General features: G+C 36.0%; 1 protein-coding gene across 3 annotated transcripts in view; it reads right to left on the reverse strand.

Annotated features, from left to right (window-relative positions):
* Pik3c2a (phosphatidylinositol-4-phosphate 3-kinase catalytic subunit type 2 alpha) overlaps positions 1–17182 on the reverse strand; it is a 94850-nt gene that overhangs the window by 9458 nt on the left and 68210 nt on the right. For 2 of the 3 annotated variants that reach the window (XM_074042373.1, XM_074042391.1), the window contains exons 16-26: positions 16801–16989; positions 16245–16338; positions 15352–15446; positions 14809–14989; positions 13095–13199; positions 12200–12292; positions 9359–9488; positions 5108–5244; positions 2043–2212; positions 1328–1484; positions 554–663 (exon numbers count right to left, since the gene is read on the reverse strand). In XM_074042373.1, the coding sequence (XP_073898474.1) occupies positions 554–663; positions 1328–1484; positions 2043–2212; positions 5108–5244; positions 9359–9488; positions 12200–12292; positions 13095–13199; positions 14809–14989; positions 15352–15446; positions 16245–16338; positions 16801–16989 (1461 nt within the window). The remainder of the gene's footprint in view (positions 1–553; positions 664–1327; positions 1485–2042; positions 2213–5107; positions 5245–9358; positions 9489–12199; positions 12293–13094; positions 13200–14808; positions 14990–15351; positions 15447–16244; positions 16339–16800; positions 16990–17182) is intronic. The other variant, XM_074042380.1, reaches the window with a different exon arrangement.

The raw sequence follows: 17182 nt of genomic DNA on the forward strand, positions 1-17182 counted from the left end.
GTTTGTAAACTCAAAGTCAAGTTCAAGCCCCAGTCCAACCAGGAAAAAAAAAAAGAAAAAAAGATATAAATATGTTCTCTAATGTGACTTTTATAATTTAAATCATACCCTAAACAACCTTGAGATTATACTGACAACAATATATGTATTTTTGAAAGTGTTATTGCAAATCTTTTACATTTATTCAATAAATATACTTCTTTTTTTTTTTTGGGCAGTGCTGGGGATTAAACACAGGACTTCATGCATGCTAGGTAAATGCTTTACCGATGAGCTACATCCCCAGTCCTTTCTTTTTTTTATTTTGAGATAGGGTCTTGCTAAGTTGCCCAGAACTAAGGGGCGTAGAACTACCTTCTGTCTCAGCCTCCTGAGTAACTGAGATTACAGATGTGCACCACCATGCCCAGTTTCATCTATAATCTGCAAATATTGTGAATCATATTTTTTCCTCTAAATTAGAATACGGGTAAATAGCATTTATCTAACTAAGGTAAAGTAAATCAAAGCCAAAGGGTACCTGCCTTCAGTAATACATTTAAATAAGCCATACCTAGTGAAGAAAATTGTAGCTTCAGCATCTGTAGTTTGGGGTTGAAGTGCATCTCTAACATATTTCAAATCTTGAACACTTGTAAGTTCTGGTAATCCCGAAGGAATCATCTGTAAAAGAAAAAGTTTTGTAGGTTAAATTATCTGCTACTCAAGTAATTAGTACTAAAGGAAACAAAAACAATCACACTGTTGAGGAATTTGTTAGTGTTCATACTACCTAAGTGACTCTCTTAGAAATGAGAAAATCGAGGTCAAAGAAACCAAGTGATGTGCTGGAACTCACTTTCCATTTATGAATAAAAAGTTGTAAAATTAAGACCTCCTTGTCTAGGCCTCTGTTCTTAATCACATCAATTTCAGTCACAATAAACAGCAGTTTTTGGTTTGTTTTTATTCTTTACTTAAATAGAACACATGCCCAAGAAAGTGCAGAAATCCTAAGGGTACAACTTAATGAATGTTCACAACCTGAACATAACCAGATTAAGAAACAAGCTTTTCAGTAGCATCCCAGATACCCCACTTCAGTTACTACTACTCCCCAGCCCCAGGTCACTACTCTATTGGCTTATTTTTTGTATTTTATATAAATGGAATCAAATGGTGTGTACTCTTAATGTCTGGCTTGTTTTACCTAGCTTAAATTTTAAAATATTTCACTAAAAATTTAGCTGACACTAAATTTATATCAAAATCACAAAATATCCTTTTTTTAGGAATTGAATACAGATACAGTAATATAAAATTAAGTGTTTATAAAGAACAAAGTTACCAGTGAAAGGAGGTTAAGAAAGAGGTTTGTTTGTTTTCTTATCAAATTGTAGGCTTGACAGCAGAGGTCCACAAACAACTGGAAACGAATGGTGGGCTTTTCACCGCCATTAATGACGTAAGCCATATCAGAGGTAAGCACAAAAGGAGCCCGATCCCTATTTAAAATGAAAGTACATAGAGAGCATTATTTAAAGAACATATTCAAATAGTGTTATTGCTATTATGTGACTATTAAACTAACCTATGGGAATTATAGCAATTTTCAAGCAGGAAACTGGTATCAGGCAGCTTGGAATTTCACTAATTCTTGAAAATTCAAATTTTCAGGAAAGCCATCACATAATAATCTCAATATTTAGACAGAAGTTACATATAAATTTCCTCCAAGGTGTTACTTATAAATCTACATACTCAAACAGAGATTAAACAATGGTTACAAACATACACAAAGAAAAATGTTATACTTAACTACCACTGTACAAATGGAACTTTTTTTTTTGAAATTTCTAATAGATAATACAAACTAGATAAAATATATGTCAATTTATTTCAGTAAAGTTTACACAGACCCAGTTTGTCTATTGTGTAATAAATCATTTTTCATCCGCACTTATGTTCTAAGGTAAAGCACAGCAGGAAAGGCAAGGTTTGGAACTCATGAAATAAGATGGACCTATTTTCTCTATCAACATTAACAGTAATAGTGCTATTACCTTCTGAAGCTACCAAACATCTGTGCATGGCCCAGAAACTTCCCAAAGTCAATGTGGAACATGTGTCCTGTGCTTCGAAGCATTATATTATCATTGTGTCGATCACAAATGCCTAAAACATAGGTGGCCACACAGCATCCAGCACAAGAATAGATAAAATTCTCAGAAGCCTATAATAAAGATATAAAATTATTTTAGAGAAAAGTATTTTTAATGGAGGCAGTGTTTATAAATTTTGAAGTTATTCATAACTCTAAAAAAAATTACTGCAATCCTCTTCACAGCATACAACAGCTATGGCAATAAAAGCCTGTCTTTTCATAGTACAAGAACAAAAACACTTGTCAAAAGGTGGTTACTGCTCCTTTTCTCTAGCTTTTGTCAAACAGGGATCCTTCCAGTCTCTACTTAGGGTATGTACTGCCTTTGACCAGCTTTTAAGCATCCTCACATATTCTGATGTCATCATAAGTGGTATCATTAGAACAAAAATTAATCTGGCACTTACTTGCCCAATATGCACAAAGTCCTGGGTTCAATTCCCAAAATCACTTGTTTAAAAATCTGAATAGAATAATTCTTTTCCCTTCTAGTTGTTAAGGAGGTATATGTAAGAAAAATCAGCTTAGGGGCTAGAGATGAAGCTCAGTGTATAGCACTGGTCTAGTATGTGTGAGGACCTGGGTTTGAAGGAAGGAAGGAAGGGAGGGAGGGAAAAGAAGGGAGAGAGGAGGGGAAAGGAAGAGAGAAAGGAAGGGAGAAAGAAAGGGAAGGGAAGTGAAGAGAGAGAGAAAAGGGGGAGGGAAGTGAGAGAGAAAAGGGGGAGGGCAGGGCAAAGAGAAAACAGGGAGGGGAAGGGAGGGGAAAGGAAGGGAGAGGGGGAAGGGAAAGGAAAGGGAAAGGGAAGGGGAAGGGAAGGAAGAAAGAAAGGTCCTCTTGCCAGGCACTGGTGGCTCATGCCTGTAATCCTAGCTACTCAGATGGCAGAGAGCAGGAGGATCACAGTTCCAAGCCAGACCAGGAAAATACTTCTCAAGACCCTATCTTGAAAAACCCTTCACAAAAATAGGGCTGGTGGAGTGGCTCAAGATGAAGGCCCTAAGTTCAAGCCCCAGTACTGAAAGAAAAAAAAAAAAGAATCCTCATATCTTAAAACTTCCAGTAACAAATTAGTGTGGTTTTGTTTTCCCATTTGATGACTCCCTGTGTGTCATCTGTAAGTTTCTCAAAGCATGTACATTAGTTCTCAAAAAACTGCATTCTCCCCCTTTTTTTGGTCTCACTCTATAGCCCACGCTGACCTCAAGTTCTCAAGTTGGTTTTTTTTTTTTTTTGGTGGGATTGGGGTTTGAACTCAGGGCTTCATGTTTGCAAAGCAAGCAGTCTACCACTGAGCCACACCTCTGGTCCATTTTGCTTTGGTTATTTTGGAGATGGGATATCAAGAACTATTTACCACTCATATGAACCATGATCCTTCTGATCACAGCCTCCCAAGTAGCTAGGGTTACAGGCATGAGGCCTTGGCCTCAAACTCTTGATCCTCCTATCTCAGCTTCCTGAGGGCTGGGATCATAGGCATATGCCTCCACGCCTGGCAAAACACTTTATTTGAGTGGTACAGCCATATTGCCATACTTGCCCATGTAGATATTTTGTTCCATAATCCTACAGAAATCATTACCAATGCTGATGTTATCAAATTATACAACACTTATCACAAACCAGGCAAACCCTCTCTCCTTATGTATACACATTAACTCACAAAGTCACACAGCAAATTGATTACTTAGGTGCTGTTATTACTGCCATTTTACAGATAAGTGAAACTAAGACATAGGTTATTTGTAAAGATCATGTATTGATTAGGTGGCAGAGCCAGAAATCAAACCCAAAGCAATGTGACTCCACTATGCTACATTTCTTCTTACTCATTACTAAATGGTATAAAAAGCCAACTTCTATTGGGAAATATGGTGCACACATGTACTTCCCAGCACTCAGGACCTGAGGTAGAGGAATCACAAATTTAGGGACAGTCTGGATGACATTGTAAGATCCTGTTTCAAACAAAAAAAAGCCAAATGCATTAATGATGCTTAATGTTGGCTACCTGACAATTAGTTTGTGTTCGACATCTTTCCAGGAATCACAAAAGAGACAAAATTATTATAAAAGAAATACTGTCTTCCTCAACTGCTTTCTCTAGACCACAAAGAATGAAGGGAGTAATCCAACACTTTGAAAGACCCACAAATTCCTCAGTTTTATCTTTGTAAGTCAACATGTGGCACTTTTATGTCTATAGAAGTGACACATTAATGCTACATAAACTAGACAGCTAAATTACATTAAAACTGGAATCTTCTTTCATCTAAGTGTTCATGAGTCTTCCTTAAGTTATAATCATAACATGCCTATGTCCTAAGAAATGTGTCCTTTTCTTACATGTAATTCAAAAATACTAAAAACAAAAAAGATGCTCCAAATAAGAAAAAAGTTATCAATTATACAATTTTCACTTTGTAGGCTGTCCCTCTAGATGTGTATATACACACACACTCATTTAATTCTCAAATAACCTTATGACTATAATATAACACAAACTGTAATATTTTACAGCAGAGACCACTGGGGCACAAAAATTAAATAATTTGTCCAATGTCCCGTAGGTGACAAATGACTGGGGCAAGAATTCAAACAGAGAGAGTTTAGCCCATAATCTATGCTCCCAAATACTACATAATGCAGATGCTCTTGCTCATTTTTTTTAACTTCTTATAAGATCTTTGGGAAATGTAACATTCTGGGTTATAAAAATACCTCTGTTTTGCTGACCTCTTAAACGTATGTCTGGAATATGTTTGGGGCAATTTAGCACTGGTTTCACTCATACTCCTGCCATCAAGTGCATTCTGTTCCATATTCTTTTCTATACTTAGAGAAAGACATTGTTTTCTTGACTAAATAGTTTTGTAGTCACCAGAAGTGGACAATGAAAGCATTAGAACCTTTGCAACACAATTTCACCAAAGTTATTTAGAATAAAGGGACATGCTAATCACCTTTTCATATTCTTCTTCTGAAGGATTGTATTTCCTCAGCCACTCTGCAAGTGGTTTATCTTTAAAGGATCCTGTCACACCATATTCCACTTGGATTTTCCTGAGGGTATCTGAAGCAGGAACTAGCTCCACCATGCCTTTAACAACAAAATATTAAGCTATGTGAAAATGTCTCCCAAAAGTAAGCCTTTTAAGAATGCATGTATTTCAATCTTTGACGTAAGATACCAGCTAGCAATTACTATTTTGAAAAAAATTAAGTCTGGCAGGTTATGCTAAAAAATTATTTTTTATTTTCAAAAGTATTCAACATATGAAAGTTGACTGTTGACTATATGAGCCTCTAATGGTCTGTATAGCCATGTGTTAATCCCTAAAAGATAATAGTTTTAATTATAAACTAGATGATACTGACCTTGCTGGTGAAGTTACTTGTAAGATACATGCTGCCCAATTTCAGCATGAAAAACTGTCTCTAATCATGTATTTGGGTAAGGTAAGACTGTTTCAGAGCACATTAAGTCCTTTTGATGGAATGAAAGGATCAAGACAGTCCTTGTGATAATCTTAAGTCTCAAGTATGTGTTTTGATTTCCTAACTGGAATGTTGCTGGCTGAACAAATTGTTTTTTCTTTTTTGTTGTCTTTAAATTTCTTTAAAACAAGTATCAAATAAATTAATTATGGTATATATACAAAAAGCACTACAGTGAGGTAAGACATTATGCACTCATGTAGAAAGATCTTAAAAATAATGTCACATGATTATAAAAGTGGGATTGTTTGGGGGAAACCTGTGGGTGGAAGGAGGGGAAAAGGAGAGGGTGCCAGTGGTGGATATGGGGTGAATATTATAGAAGTACATATATGTATGTATAAAAAATAGCACAATGAGACCCACCAAAAACTTAAAAAGGAAAGGAGTAGGAGGGAGGGTGGTTAAGAAAGAAGAGTATTGATGAAATGAATGTGATCCAGGTACATTATATACATGCTGTGAGTATAGTATTTGTACAATTTGAGCTAATAATAAATTATAAAAATAATGTAACTTGAAGACAAAATTCTGATGGAGAACTGTACTTTTGTGTTTAAAAAGAAAAGCTCTTATGCATGTTGGAATATATACAAAATATTCCCTGAAGTGACTATATTTTGGAGTAGGATGCTTAGGGTTGAGGATGAAGATGTGGGAAAAACTTACTTTATAATTTATTCTATTATGTTACTGGATATTTTACAATGTACACATATTATCTATATAATTTTAAAAATTAGCTAATATATATTTTAAATGAAGGACACACATTTACATATATAAAAAAGAAGACATAGAAACAGATCTGCTCCAGACACTCAAAAGCCTGTAAAGAAAGCAGGCCCAAGTCCTCCAGAGCAACATGACAGAAAGTACACAGGGCCAGGTTATAAACTCTGGCAGTCTGGTTATACACGGCAGAGAGAACTCATTTGGCTGTTTTGGTTGCATCATCTAGTTAACAGTTCATAGTGACATCCTTTTTCAACGAGTCCCCCATCTTGATTGTATCACTGTGTCTAATTACCATGTATAAAACAGTGGACCAAAGTCTGTAAGATACACAAAGTATGACTATCAACAGAAAATAGTCCCTACCATGAGGCACACATAATCAATCTAGTGGGGAAGATACAAAAAACATGCAGAGAGAAAAACTAAATAAGGTAATACAAAGTAAGTTTGTCTGGTGAGTATTAAAGAAAATTGTTGAGTTTGGAAAAGGCAGAGTACTCTAGGCTTAGGAATTGTGAAAAACTTTATAAAGGATTTGACTGTGATTGTTGGTACTGGGGTTTGAACTAGGGGCCTCATGCCTCATACTTTCTATGCAGGCACTCTTGAGCCATGTCCCCAGCCATATGTGTGTGTGTGTAAGTAACAAGGGTTTGAACTCAGGGCTTTGTACTTGCAAAGCAGGCGCTCTACCACTTGAGCCATACCTCTGGTCCATTTTGCTCTGATGATTGTGGAGATGAGGTTTCACCTATTATTTTCCTGAGCTGGTCTCAAGATATGATCCTCCTATCTCAGCCTCCCATGTAGCTAGGATTACAGGCCTGAGACACCAGCACCTGGCTAGTCTTGTGTATTTTTGCCAGGGGTGCCTAAGATCAAAACCTTCTATCTACACTTCCGTACAGCTGGAATTACAGACACAATGCCTATTTTGTTTGTTGAGATGGAGTCATGCTAACTTTTTGCTCAGGCTATCCTTGAATCACAATCCTCCTGATCTCTGCCTCGAGGGTAATAAGGATTACAAGTGTGAATCACCTTGCCTGGTCTTGGCTATGATTTCTTCATGTGAAAATTAAGGATACAAATTAGAAATAAGGGCAAAATAGTTTTTGCTGGGTATTGGGGGGGGGAGAGGGAGGGGGCGGAGTGGGTGGTAAGGGAGGGGGTGGGGGCAGGGGGGAGAAATGAACCAAGCCTTGTATGCACATATGAATAATAAAAGAAAAATGAAAAAAAAAAAAAGAAAATTAAGGATTCAGTGAGGTTATATAAATGAAAACCTTAGTGCCAGACAAAGCACATAGGTAAGCATTCAACCATTAGTTAGAAACAACATTAAAAAAACAAAGGGAATTTGAGCTTCCAAAATTATGTGGAATTTCATAAAGAGAAAAAAGTTGTTTAAGTATATGAACAAAGTAAGGTAATTAAAAAAATAACCTAATTGAGATGACAGGCTCCAGTTAGGGAGTCTTACTTGGCAGAATAATTTCCATCTTCTAAGATTTATATGAAAACAAACAGTCAATATAAGAATTCTTGCTGATTTCCTTTTTGACAAGATAAAAGTTTGCTGATCTAAACTTGAACAAGGTAAGTTATCCACTGTCCTCATGGATAAAACAAAGAAATGTGGAGTGGTTGCTAATATAATAAAGATGAGTAACTGGTAAAATACTGTACTTGATTCAGCAATCACCTGAATGGAGGTCTCTAGTGGCATGCCACAAAGGTTGGTCCTTGGCCCTTTCTTGGTAAACATTTTCCTCAATGATTTAGCAGAAGCTACAGAACGTATGTTCTTCAAATCTGTTCATGACACAAACTAAGAGGTTCAATAACAGATAATAAGAATTAAAGAAAAAAAAAAAACCCAAGAAGCTGAAAAGTAGTGGATCAAATATAACAAAGCTAATAGTTGAGATCCTATATGAGAGTCTAAGATGCAATGATGTATAAGTATATAGAATGGCCAAGACATAGCAGGGGCAACCATGATGAATACTACTGGTTTTATTTGTATATAACTTTCACATATGTGGCACTTTACCCACTCTTCTGTATTCTATAAAAAGCAGATGCCATTCTTAGACTGGATTACTTGAACTCTTTATAAGGAAAACAATAAGGTAATCAGGTAATTTAGAGTCATTTATGATAAACAGCTGAGAATACAGAATTCAAGTGCAGAGGTCACAACATTGGTTGTGTTTAAGAGATTCAACTTAATTACTTAATCGTCTGTATATCAATCTGGAAACAATGAGTAAAATATATCAGGAATCAGTCCCATTATTCAGTTGAATTAAGAAAGAATTCTACATCTATCCATCCTGGAAAGGAGGAACTATCTCAAAATGTAGTGAATTCCTTTCACCATTAAGTTTTTAAACATAAATCAAATGGCAAATATTGGAAGGATGACTAGATAAAGTCATTTTTCAGACAGTAGATACCCAACAAACATTTGTTGAATAAGAATAACAATGGTGCCATTTACTGAGCACATGATATGTAATCAGAGGAGATTGGGTGAGTTCAGGGTGGTAAGGCTTAGACATGTAATCAGATACTGAGTTGTTTTAATATCTCAAAAACTTAACTAAGGACATAAGATAAAAATCTGTTCTTAGTGGGAAAAAAACTCTGTAATTACTATTTTATTCTATGGAAATGAAATCAAAGTTGGTTGAACTTAAATATGGCCTTATTTTTAGTTCAAAAACAGAGTCTATGAAGTCCTCATTGAGTTAATTAACAGACACTTCTAGTTACTACAAAGTATTTATTAAAGCTGAATAGGTATTGTAGTTTTTAAGTTTAATCATGAGTAACTGAACCAATAAAGTGCACTAGATTAAAGTAAGAAACAACTGAGACCACAGTATATCTGCATGAGGACGCTTACAGTAAATTTACTCTAAGTTCACAAAACAAAAAATAGGATACTGCAACACAATTAACAGGCTCACCTCGATCTCTGCCAGTTGAGAGACATTTGAAAATTACCATCCTCAGGTCCAGTCCTTCTTTAAGCCAGATCTTATCCATAATCTTTATCATCTGTAAAGCTAACATATCTTGTCGAAGATCCTCACCAACCTTGAAATCAAGGATATAAAATGAAGCTTGCACTTTCCAAAAGACTCAATACATTACACACTAGAAAATTGGGGGGGAGGGGCACACTGGAGAGGGATCCTAAGAAGGAGATAACAGAACTGCCTGTTTGTTCTTCTGCAGAATTCTAGAAAAAGCTACTGAACCTCCTCATGTCTCAGTATCCTGAAAAGTGTATTTTATTATTTTTTGTGGTGCTGGGGGTCAAGCCCAGGGTCTCAACATGCTAGGCAAGCACTCTATCACTGAGTTACACCTCCTTGAAACTGTATTTTAGAAAATGTGAATAAAAAGGGCAACATAGGGATCCTTATGATGATCTGTATTTTAACAATATCAATGCCAATATCCTGATTGTGATGCTGCATTATAATTTTACAAAATGTTACTCCTGGCATAAATTGGATAAAGAGCCCACAGGATCTATGTAGTTTCTTTCTTTCTTTATTTTTTTTTCCCCAACAAAGTCTCCCATGTAGCTCAGGCTGGCCTTGAACTGTTGAACTCCTTCCTTTACCTCTCAAGTGCTAGGATTACAGGTGTGTTCCACCATGCCCGGTTCTCTGTACAATTACTTGTAACAGTCTATGAATCTATAATTATCTCAAAATAAAAGGTTACTTTAAAAATATAAGCAGTCACAAAATAAATTAGGAATAACTGGTGGTAAATGGATGGAATTGGAGAACATCATTCTGAGTGAGGTTAGCCTGGCCCAAAAGACCAAAAATCGTATGTTCTCCCTCATATGTGGACATTAGGTCAAGGGTAAACACAACAAGGGGATTGGACTATGAGCACATGATAAAAACGAGAGCACACAAGGGAGGGGTGAGGATAGGTAAGACACCTAAAAAATTAGCTAGCATTTGTTGCCCTCAACGCAGAGAAACTAAAGCAGATACCTTAAAAGCAACTGAGGCCAATAGGAAAAGGGGAACAGGTACTAGAGAAAAGGTTAGTTCAAGAACAATTAACCTAGAAGGTAACACCCATGCACAGGAAATCAATGTGAGTCAATGCCCTGTATAGCTATCCTTATCTCAACCAGCAAAAACCCTTGTTCCTTCCTATTATGGCTTATACTCTCTCTACAACAAAATCAGAAATAAGGGCAAAATAGTTTCTGCTGGGTATTGGGGGGGGTAGAGGGAGGGGGCAGAGTGAGTGGTAAGGGAGGGGGTGGGGGCAGGGGGGAGAAATGAACCAAGCCTTGTATGCACATATGAATAATAAAAGACAAAGGAAAAAAAAAAGAATAACTGGAACTCCAAGTTTTCATTTTTAACATGGATAAAATAATTTTAAAACACATAATGAAAAGTATATTTTTGAGACATGAAAAACAGTCAAGGAGATTTGCCTTCACAAATATTAAGACTTAACACATAAAATTTCTATAATTAAAAGATAGTACCATTTAGGGAAAAGGCACCTGTATCTGTAAAACAAAATAATGGAATCCCAAACCATACCTGAACATACGGGAACTTTCTGTATATATCTAAGGTGGTTCAATAGAAGCTATCTTTCTGAATCTCCCCTTATTCAACTCAGTGAATTAACACAAACTGTCCATTCTTTCTTCAAAATGTACAGATTATGATCACAATGCATAGACTTTTGACAGGTAATAGATTACTCTATAGTTGTCCAATTCCACTGTTCCTTATAGGTAATTTGTATGTTTCCTAAAACCAGTGCCACTGCTCCAGGTTTTGCAGTTGTGCACTGCACAAATCAGAGGGCCCCATCCACATCACATTGTGCATAAAGGCACTGCCTGTGGCGTGCTCATTCAGTGTGAGCAAATGCAGCAGCTCTACCCCAGACCTGCACTTGCTCCCAAATCTGTTTGGAACAGTTTATGTCAATGATAATTTGCACATAATTATTCAACCTAAATATTAAATAAACAAAATTACCTTGTAGTTTTGGAAAAGGAATTTGATGGAAAGAATTTTTTTTTTTTTTTTTTTGTACTAACTGGAACTTTATTGTAACAAATAGATACCACAGGGTGCCTCCTCCAACCACAGGCACTGTCCTGGCACAGTCCGTTCAGCTATAACATTGTTTTCTACATGTGAGTTTGCTTCATTAGCATTAATGCATTAAAGAACGATTTGAGCACAATGCAAATTTCGTGTTTGTGTGTGCACAATTTCGCACACACAAAGATGTACTATGGACTCAAAACTGCATTCAGCTGAACAGAGCAGCACAGGAATACACAACATGCTCACCCCCTCCCTTTGCACCTACAGTATACCTTCCCACCTACAGTACACCTTCCCATCTGGCATTCCAGCTTCCCTCCCTTCACATCCCCTTCCTGCCACCCTTCACAGTAACTCACAAGCTGCAGAACTTCTTCCTCCACCTCCACAAGCAAACTTAAGGGATTTCCAAGGGAAAGTGACATATGTATTGTAGTATTGACATATTTCTCAACCATTCCACATGTGTAAACCTGCTAGCTAGATGGAAAGAATTTTTAAACTGCCTTATTCATTTATTCATTTTTAAGGGAACCCCAGCTGGGTCCAGTGCTGTACATCTGTAGTCCCAGCCACTTGGGATTTTGAGGCAGTAAGATCACTCAAGCCCAGCAGTTTGAGACCAGCCTGGGCAACATAGTGAGATCTTGTCTCCAGAAAAATAAAAATAAAAAGTAACCCTATTTTGCTCACCTTAAACATGACATTAATTTCTTCTCCCATAGGATCAGCATTCACCATTGTGACTTTTAGGGGCACAGCATTAGAACTGAAGAAAGAACATGACTGCAAATATAACATTTTGCCATTAGAAAGATAACAATAGAGTAAAAATGGATTTAGGATTTTTTATCCTATGCGTATCTCCTTTCACTTGTTACCAGAATTCACAGCAAATGAAATAACATGAGAACTGATTTTTTGTTAGATAATCTAGCAGATATTTGTCTAAAAATATTTTTCAAATTTAAACTCATCATGAGTAAGATATTAGCTCTCTAAAGACAGAAAAGTAAATATTCAAAAACCTGAGACAAAAACTTCTAAGGTTTGAACTCTAGAAGTGTCTCAATACCTCAGCAGAATAAATTTTGTAATATTCCATCCTGATCTGCCACTTCTATGATACCATTATAATAAATTATTCATGGAATCAAATAGTGACAAAAACTTTAATAATTTCATCATCAAAGATCAAATCTGATTGACTGACTGATTGAAGTGCTTGGGATAGAACCCAAGGCCTTGGGCATGCTGGCAAGTACTCTACCACTGAGCTATACTCTAGCCCAAATCTTATTTTAAAGTGAAGCTGATTAAAAAGCTAATTTAAGATTATAAGATCAATTTAAGAGAAACAAGAAACAAAACTCAAGGTAGTAAAGAATTTTACACTGTCTTTCAGGAATAGTGATTAGGTAAACGTATGCTGACATAAATATGGATCCTACTGATAAAAAGACATCCTCTGTAAATACTTATAACCCAAATATGAAGGTCTTATCCTCATTTGCCTAAAGCACAGCTTCCCATTTACTTTCTATGTATTATTTTGAAGTTTAGTATGAACTCATAAGTATTGTGTCACCTTAATATTTAACTCTTTTGCCACTAGGCTTGGTTTGAGAGGGAGACGACATTTATTTTTCAGAAAAAAGGACTGTATTCGTTCCATACTCCTTTGAAGGACAACCTAAGGAAGAAATTATTACTGTAAGTACATAATGAAAATGAAGACCTATTCTTAAGACAATAAATTATGCTGTAGACATAATTTATAAAATGTCCAGTCGCCAAATGTTCAAAAGAAGTTGTGGGCTGGTGGAGTAGTTTTAAGTGGTAGAGTGCCTGCCTAACAAACATGAGGCCCTGAATTCAAGCCCTATTACTGCAAAAAAGGAAAAAAGAAAAAAGTTGTCACTAAAGAAGTTAGCATTCACTATAAAAATAAAACCAGAAATGGGTAAACGGTATAAACATATGGGGTTTGAAAAGTATACATGGCTAGCCAACATACATGAACACATTAAAGCTCACTAATAGTCAAATGGACTGGAGGTGTGGCTCAAGTGGTAGAGTGCCTGCCCTAGCAAGCACAAAGCTGAGTTTTAAAGCTCAGAAACAGAAAAAAAAACAAAAACAAAAATAAAAACACAAAAAATCCCAAAACAAACCACCACCACCACTAAAACAGAAACAAAAATGAGATGAAAATTTTCAACTATCTTGTGAAAATTTAACATCCAGTAGTGGAAAACAATTTCATTATCTGTTGGTCAGAAGAGAGGTGTATACAGGGCATAACTTTTTTGGGAGAACAATCTAGTAGACATTATCATAAATAAAAATGTAAATAGTTTGTGACTCAGGTATTTTGCCTGTAGGAATGTAGTATTATGTCCTATAAAGACATAACACTAAGCCCAGTGTCGTGGCGTGTTCCTGTAGCCCCAGCCACTTGGGGAGCTGAGGAAGGAGGATCACTTGAGAGCCCAGAAGTTTGAGACTGGCCTGTATTACCTATAATAGGTAATATTATATACCTATTAAGAAACATGAAGTATGGGGTTGGGGCATGGCTCAAGTTGTAGAGTGCTTGCATAGCAAGCTTAAAGTCCTGAGTTCCACTCCAGCACCACACACACAAAAAAAAAGGAATGGAAATAATAACCCTGAAGTTCATATGGAATTGCAAAGGACTGTGAACAGCAGAAACAATCTTAAAAAAGAATGAAGTTGGAGAATTCAATTTCAAAACTTACTATGGCAATCAAAATAGAGTAACAGAAGTAGAATGCAGCCCTAGCATGTATGATACCCTGAAATAGACTTCCCAGAAGCACCAGAAGAAAAAAGGCAAAAAACAAAACAAAACAAAAACAAAAACCAGTTTGGCATGAGTTCAAACCCAGCACTGAAACAAAGACAAAAACAAAAACATCAGCTCTGGAATTAGATAGTGGTGGCACTTATACGACACTGAATATATAAAAAGTTACTGAATTTATACACTTTAAAAAGTTTTATGTCACATGAATTTTAACTCAATAAGAACGCACGTGTGTAATACAATTTTGCTTTGGTAAAACTAAAAGCAAACTCTTAAAATTTGTGTATATATGTAAAAAGTCATAAAATGACCAAGAAGGACATACAGTAAACTATGAACAATAGATGCCCCAAAACGGCACGGGGGTACTTAAGACTTTTTTGGAGTACTGACAGAGTAGTAACTTAATTTGTCAGCACCCTAAAGATCCTTTAACATCAAAACATGTATGTTCTCTTTCATGGGTACATACCGGTCTGGCTGATCCACTAGCCTGCCTTACTTTCTCTGCCACTCCTCCTAAAAGTTGTACAAGTTTTGTCTGCTTAGAAAGTTCTTCTCTGAGTCCTTTTCCTCCTACTGAGAGGAGAGCACCCAACACATGCTCATATCGGGTACCAAACTGTGTATCATGCAGGGCATCCTTGAGAAGCCTAACATAGGAAATATTTATATTAGCCACTTCTGAAAATAGGATGAAGCACACTCAAAAATCAATTTTACAGCTCTAGTTTTGATACCCAAGAATTTATTTTAAACTATATAGCAAGTAAAAACTCATTAATTATTATAGAGCTATAATGTTCCCAGTATTTTCCAATAGAGAGTTTTGTTATTTTTGGTTTTATTTCTGAAGACATTAAAAAAAATTCAGCTTCTTTAAAATAATGCATTCAATAACACATCTGGTATCCATAGCAAGTAGTCTGAGCATATTATTTTAGACTTAAAGAGTATGTCATCTCTATGAATATTAGCAATGGAAATAAGTTACTCAATAAAATTTAAATCTTACCAATATAAACTGTGTGCTATCTGGATATTTCCCAATGCCCTGGACAGAAGGAAGCGTACTAATGAACTATTCAAGTAAATTTCATATTTCAAAGCCTATGTACAAAAAAAAAAAGGATTACTAGTGTCAAAGTCATACTAAATTGCTGGGGCAAAATGATCGAAAGAGAAGCTAAAAAAGTATTACTCTTATTGAGGAAAAGATTTACTTATAAAATGAAACTGCTCCCCACCAAAAATCAACAACAACAAAAAAAGGTCTGTGTATGTAGCTCAGTGGTAGAGCTCTCGCCTAGTATGCACAAGGCTGCACGTTCAATGCACAATACTGAAAATATTTAAAAAATTTAAACTGAATTCATGTAGGCCAAATTAATGAAACCATGTACAAAAGTAGACTCAAAAATAATCTTCATTAGCTACAGTTCATTGACCAGTAAAGAAAAACTGAGGAAAAGCTCAAGTCTGGTTTATTCTGAGACTAAAAAGTCTGAGAATTAAAAACTCAGGTGGGGCCAGGCACTGGTGGCTCACGCCTGTAATCCTCGCTACTTGGGAGGCTGAGAGGGAGAGGATCACATTTTGAGGCCAGCCAAGGCAAATAAAATAGTTCAAAATATTCCATCTCCAAAATAACCAGAACAAAAATGGGCTGGAAGTGTGGTCCAAGCCAGTGAAGCCCTGAGTTCAAACCCCGGTCCCACCAAAAAAAAAAAAAAAAAATTCAGGTGGGGCAGATGACAACAGTGGAAAAAATTTCACACTAAGTCCATATGCAATGCCCCACAACACTGCCATAACTATAATGGCAGCTTTAATCAAAATAGGAAGGGGATGCCCTAGCAAGTAAACACCAGGGGCTGGGAGGAGGAAGGCAGTCTAGTAAAAACTCACTTGCACAAACTGTGGAAGAAGATCTGTTAGCTCGTCATCGTTAATGCCCTCAATCCAGGTCACAGCTAGGGATCTCACTTCTTGATCAGCAAATCTAGAATACGAGAAAATCAAGATTTGATAGTGGGTTTTTTTTTTTTTAATGAAGTTGTATTTCCTGAAAATGCAATCCCAATTTATTCTGACAAAGGAAACTGAAATAGTTCTTTATTCAAAAGTAATATATTTATTGTGTTCTTTAGGAAGAAAATCTTACTGTGCAAATAGATTCAATTTGGGGTTTATTTAGAAACCTTATGCTTATGAAAGTTTATTTTGATCCACAACATAAAAATATAATTGTTCAAAATTTGCAACTTAAATCTTTCTTTAGGTTAGTTGTACAGGACATGAAAAATTTTTTGATAATTTAATGCAAAAAATTATGTTTGCATAAATATACATTTACACATATATACTGTATTGAACTACTTTCATGTTGAAAGGGAAGTAAGTACTCCTGCAACATAATACCTTAATGCAAAAAGCTCAGAGCAAATAAGTATATTTGACTTACTTTGAATCAAGAAGCTCCAAGGCAGCCAGTGGGCACAATGGAGGCCATTGGTGAAGCAGTGAGTAAGTTTTGGCAAGATTAACCCATTTCCAGTTTGGAGCACTTGCTAGTACTTTAGGAAGACAATTTGGGTATTTGAAGCAATAATAACGTTTTTCCCACAAAAAGGCTTTATCTTCTTTAGAAAGTCTGCATACATAATAAAATCAAAACTACTTCTCAGTGACACTGTAATGACATAGTTATCATCTCAATGATTACAAATACAAAGAAGAAATGCAGTTATTTGGAATAGCCACTTCTTGGTATAAATCTAATACTAATACTAATTTGGAATAGAAAGATGCAATGGACAGCAAGCATCACTAATTTACTCTAATTT

Source organism: Castor canadensis, chromosome 1, assembly GCF_047511655.1.
Source record: "Castor canadensis chromosome 1, mCasCan1.hap1v2, whole genome shotgun sequence".
Classification (NCBI taxonomy): Eukaryota; Metazoa; Chordata; class Mammalia; order Rodentia; family Castoridae; genus Castor; species Castor canadensis.